This window comes from Cryptomeria japonica, chromosome 5 (assembly GCF_030272615.1).
Source record: "Cryptomeria japonica chromosome 5, Sugi_1.0, whole genome shotgun sequence".
Taxonomy (NCBI): domain Eukaryota; kingdom Viridiplantae; phylum Streptophyta; class Pinopsida; order Cupressales; family Cupressaceae; genus Cryptomeria; species Cryptomeria japonica.
In genome coordinates this window covers 182,108,665-182,113,441 of record NC_081409.1, presented here as the reverse complement: position 1 = coordinate 182,113,441, position 4,777 = coordinate 182,108,665, and the positions used below count along the sequence as shown (strand labels likewise).

General features: G+C 35.6%; 1 protein-coding gene across 1 annotated transcript; it reads right to left on the bottom strand.

The window, feature by feature from the left end:
- Positions 1–3,336: 3,336 nt before the first annotated feature.
- LOC131875790 (uncharacterized) lies at positions 3,337–4,488 on the bottom strand. The gene is made up of 3 exons (XM_059220465.1): positions 4,201–4,488; positions 3,875–4,032; positions 3,337–3,487 (listed from the first exon to the last, which is right to left on the bottom strand). Exons 1-3 carry the CDS (start codon positions 4,486–4,488, stop codon positions 3,337–3,339), a joined length of 597 nt encoding a protein of 198 aa, XP_059076448.1.
- Positions 4,489–4,777: the final 289 nt, after the last annotated feature.

The window sequence follows — 4,777 nt, the reverse complement described above, 5'->3', positions numbered from 1 at the left end:
TTAATTTTTAGTCTTGCAACTAGTCCTAGATATTTTATGATTGTGAATGGTTCCCCCCAACATTTATTTGAAGCTTCCATAAGGCTTTATCAAGGGGATCCAATTTCCCCATTTTTATTTGTTATTATGGTTTATGTTTGTTGATGGATAATGAATCCATAATGAAGTAGTAGACTTCAAATATTTTCCAAGAAAGATGCCTTCCACACGAGAATGCTCAAACATGAACTTACACAAATATTGAGAAAATGATGTATACATGAATGAGATATAAAATTAGACATGTTACAATGTAAAGTACCTTGTATATATGGGTAAGGTGTGATGAGGTATGACAACTTCCCTCAATACAAACATTAAAAACATGATGCAAATATTAAATGACCTAAGTGACTAAAAGTAAATAATGAGACATGGCCCTATTATAAGCTAAATTCTAGATAATGACTTAGGAACAATATTAAATAAGAAGTTACATAAAGTAACTTTATGACATCTGACTCATGACAACTAATTATCTAGTATGCCTAAGTAAACTTAACATGTGAACTATGCCCCCTTCACTAGGAATCAAGGTACAAGACCTTATTAGGACATTATTTTCTTTCTAATAATGTATTGGGTCAATCTATTTAGGTAACTTCCATTTTTCGGTGAATGGGAAGAGGTCTCTATTATAAATAATATTTTACCCATTTTAAATATAAAAAAATTAGGGTGATTCTATTCTTTTTGGGGTTGCAAAATGTAAAGAGCTAAGAATAATTAATAATACTTTACAATCCTATGGTCAAGCCTTAATTTAGGTGGTTAATCTTTTGAAATAAATGTTTTCTTCTTTTTTACTGGTCTAAAGAAGTAGCAAGATATCTTGAATATTTTAGAGTTCAAAAAAAGTTCTTTACCAAGTAAATGTCATGGGTTTCCTCTCTTTTTTTTTTTTTGTTGGTTGGGGGGGGGGGTATTGCTATACCAATATTTGGTACCTCCTATTGGATTCTTGTTTTTAAAGAATGAGTACTTGGAAGTAGGGTGGCTCTCTTTGGTAGAGAGAGAATCATAATGCTAAAAGTAACAATTACAATAATCCCTTGTTAGAGTCAGGGATCACTGAGAGGGCGGGGGGGTGAATAAGTGATCTACCGGATTTTAAATCCACAAACTTTTTCTTTATCCACCGGTTAGCAATGCATAGCAGAAAAGAACATAAACATGCAACAAAGAATACACAAATCCACAACACCATAATTTTTACGTGGAAACCCGGAAAGCGAAAAACCATGGTGGGGCTGGAACCCACAATATTCATATACTATGGCCAAGAGTACATAAATATTACATAGATGGGGAATGCATTTGCATTCAGGCTCACTGCTTAGTTACAATTGCCCGTAAGGCTACAACCTTTAGGGAAGTCTCACTGACTTACAATTTGATTACAATGATGAAATACAATGAAATGAACTCTCAAATAACATCTAATAATACAAGAATGAGTTCCGGTTAATCATTGAATCTTTGATTGTCTTCTCTCTGCAAATACTCTATCTTTGTCTCAGTCAGCTACCTGATTGAATGCGCACATGAAAATGCGCTCAATTGCACCAAAAATAATCACCACACCACTAATATTTTCAAAATCAATCGCCAATTCAATCTTATATATCTTGTCTCAACACAAAAGTAATCTCCTTTAAGTCAGCTTCAATAAGTGTAGCATGTAGATCCAAGTCGACTTCAATCTCGAACACAACATAACACTAGACCAAAAAGTGTTTTCACATGTTTCCCAAAGATATTACCATTCACCAAGAACACGAATTCAACCACCAAAATTACCGCAATCATCGAAAATTATTCTGGATCAAAACATTACAGAAATACCCTGTTTTACCGGTTACCTCCTTCTTCCAGATAAGATGAATCACAACTACCAGATCAAATAATCAAGAAGAGTTTCCATCAATGACAACCCTAAAAAAACAATCAACTATCGGAAGTCACCTGAAATCATCAGATGAGTGTCAATTGCCAACAATCTCCCCCTTTGGCATTGATGGCAACACTTGTGAAAAATGGCTAAGTGTTGAAGCCTGTGAAACCCATACACCAGATGAAAGAATAAAAGAATAAAGACTTATAAAGCTCACCCTTAGATCAACAATCCAAAAATTTGCATTACATCGGACTGTACACTCCATACATACAATCAGTCTGTACATTTTTCACCTTATCTCTCCCACTTTGACAACAATGCCAAAGATGGGGTGCTGCCCAAAATTGATATACATATGACATATATTTTACAAATACTTGAAGATGTCAGCATAAGTAGTCTTCAAAATCCTAGGTGATTATCCCACCCACTCTTCAGGTTATCCAAAACTATGATATATGCGTTAAATACAGTAGCATGAATTTCTAATTCGCTCAAATCTGATGGTACAGGTTAGGCCATTTCCTTTATAGAGTTCACCTTATTACTTAGCATAGTATCTAACCAGATGGCAATCAGATTCTGGAGTTCACCCACTTTCCTAAAATCTTTCTCCTTGTTTGCTTGAAGGCTTGAGATCTAATCATTTAAAGTTACATTGAGGTCAAAAGATTGAGAAATACTAGCAATCTTGCCCTGGGTGACTCCTATCTAATTATCAATATCAATAGTGAACTTAGGCAAAATAAGACAAGATTTATACAATCTACTGGCTTCTGACAATGTGTCAGAAATAGTTTGCAATCTCTTATTCAGTGTTGCCTTGTCATCTTCAATCATTTTTAGGAAACTTTATTTTCTAACTTCCTTAAACCTGTCCAAAACTTTCTATGTAGCTGTCTTCTCCAAAGAATCAAAATTGGTACTATTAATCAACTATAATTATTTACTAGAGGGGTTGTTATTCAAATCTAACTGTACATTGGAAGCCACCTTCTGCAAAAATCTATAGACATTAAAATTATCTTTTTGGCTTCATTCTTTGATTTCACCAGATCTTGACTGGCTTGTGCTTGAAGAGCAGGAACAACTATCATCCTTTCTGCAGGAGACATCTGATTGAAGGGTTTATCAAAACTAATATTGAACTACGGAAAACTCTATTGGTTTTGAATTTTAGCTATGTCAATTGCCACAAGTATCAAAGTCTCCATTGCCTTATCCTTTCCTCTATCTGTTTCTTCCCGTTTCTCCTCTTCACTCTTCTTAGTTTCAACCGGTCTGGATTTGACTTCTTTAGCTGCCTCCTATGCACCGGTGTCACCACGTGGTGCACCATCCTCTGCCTCTGTTGATTTATCATATTCTTTAGCAGGCTCATCTTCGATAGTATCCAAAACTTATTGCTCTGCAACATCTTGAGTATCCTCCTCCTTATTTACATCATATGCCCGAGGATTTTCTGACTGAGATGGCTTAAGTGCATCTTTGTATAGAGGATCATTCAGAATAATTTTCTCCATATTTCTTTTGTCTCTTTCCTTGCCTCCTCTACATTCCCAATCATTAACATGTTGATCCAGTTTTTAATTCTAAATTCCTTTTTATTTGCTTCTTCAATTAACCTATTAACTTCACTATGAGTAATACATGTACATACATTTGCAAGCTCTCTTTCCTTCATTTCTCTATCAATTTTGATTGCATAGATTCTTCTAGCATCTATTAAACTATACAAGTCCTTTGGAATAGACTTTTCTAATTCAATCAATGTTTTACTAAAATTGTGTAAATAAAGGACATCCGCTTCCTCTACTTTTCTCTTGTCACCATCATCAAAATTTACATAACAAACTTCATCATTTTTCAAATTGTCATCTATTATTATTTCATCTATTAATTAATTTGTTGTCAATGAGAGAACACATTTAGATTTACCTTTTTTTATCACTAGACTCCGGTTGAATCTTAACCCGCCTTCCTCTTGTAGGCCTCCTAGTAGGGTCTGATTTAGCCTTCTTCTCCTTTTCCCTCTTCTTCTCACCACCAGATTGGGATTTTCGGATAACTCTGCCAAATTCTCCTTTCTTCGGTGCCTTCAGAATGCCAGTATTTGATTTAGTCTTAGATTGCACCGGAGAAACTGCCACATATTCTCTTTGAGTCTTCTACTTCTTCCTCAGAACACCTTTCCCCTTAGATGCACCATAGGGTTCTGCTTCAATAGGAGGTGTCTTCATCGGAGCAGGAGAAGGTCCTGTCACCTTCACCTTAACTGGAGCAGGGGCAGTCTTTTGTTTCTTTCTTTTTTCAACTGCATCCCTCACAACTCTAGTAGCTCTGAATTTCTCTCGAGGATATCCTTCTTCAACAAGAATGTCTTCTACAATCTTTGTAACTTTCCTCTTCCTTGCCAGTTTGATGAACTTGGAGTGCAACTCCATTGATTTCTCCTTGCAGGTTTTGAACCTTTCCTCCTTGGTGTCTACCAAAGTGTTTAGCAAGTGTTGTGCGTAGGCATCCAAAGTAGCTTCATCAACCTCATACCCCATAGGCATTATCCATACTCTCCGGGGTTGAACTCCTTTCATAAGACATTAATCTTTATTCACCATAAAGCAGATTGTCCCCTCATATTTCTTTACAATTTCTTTGGGGATTCTGACTCTTTGTTTCATTTTGTCCTGAAAAGTTTTAAAGAAAACCCACAAAGTAGCATTTTGATTATATTGGTTACCAAGTTTGTCAAGTCCCTGCTTTATTTGCTGAGCAACTGATTTGTCATAAGCCCATTGTAGTTTTCTGGTTTTGGGGATCTGGTTCATGAAATAGAGCACCAAA

Excerpts from the sequence above, each read along its gene's own strand:
- LOC131875790 (XM_059220465.1), bottom strand. The coding sequence starts at position 4,488 with ATGGGGTATGAGGTTGATGAAGCTACTTTGGATGCCTACGCACAACAC. Across the intron at positions 4,033-4,200 it reads CTGCTCCAGTTAAGGTGAAG|GCACCGAAGAAAGGAGAATT; the intron begins GTGACAGGACCT and ends GGCATTCTGAAG. Across the intron at positions 3,488-3,874 it reads GAGTCTAGTGATAAAAAAAG|AGGAGGCAAGGAAAGAGACA; the intron begins GTAAATCTAAAT and ends TTGGGAATGTAG.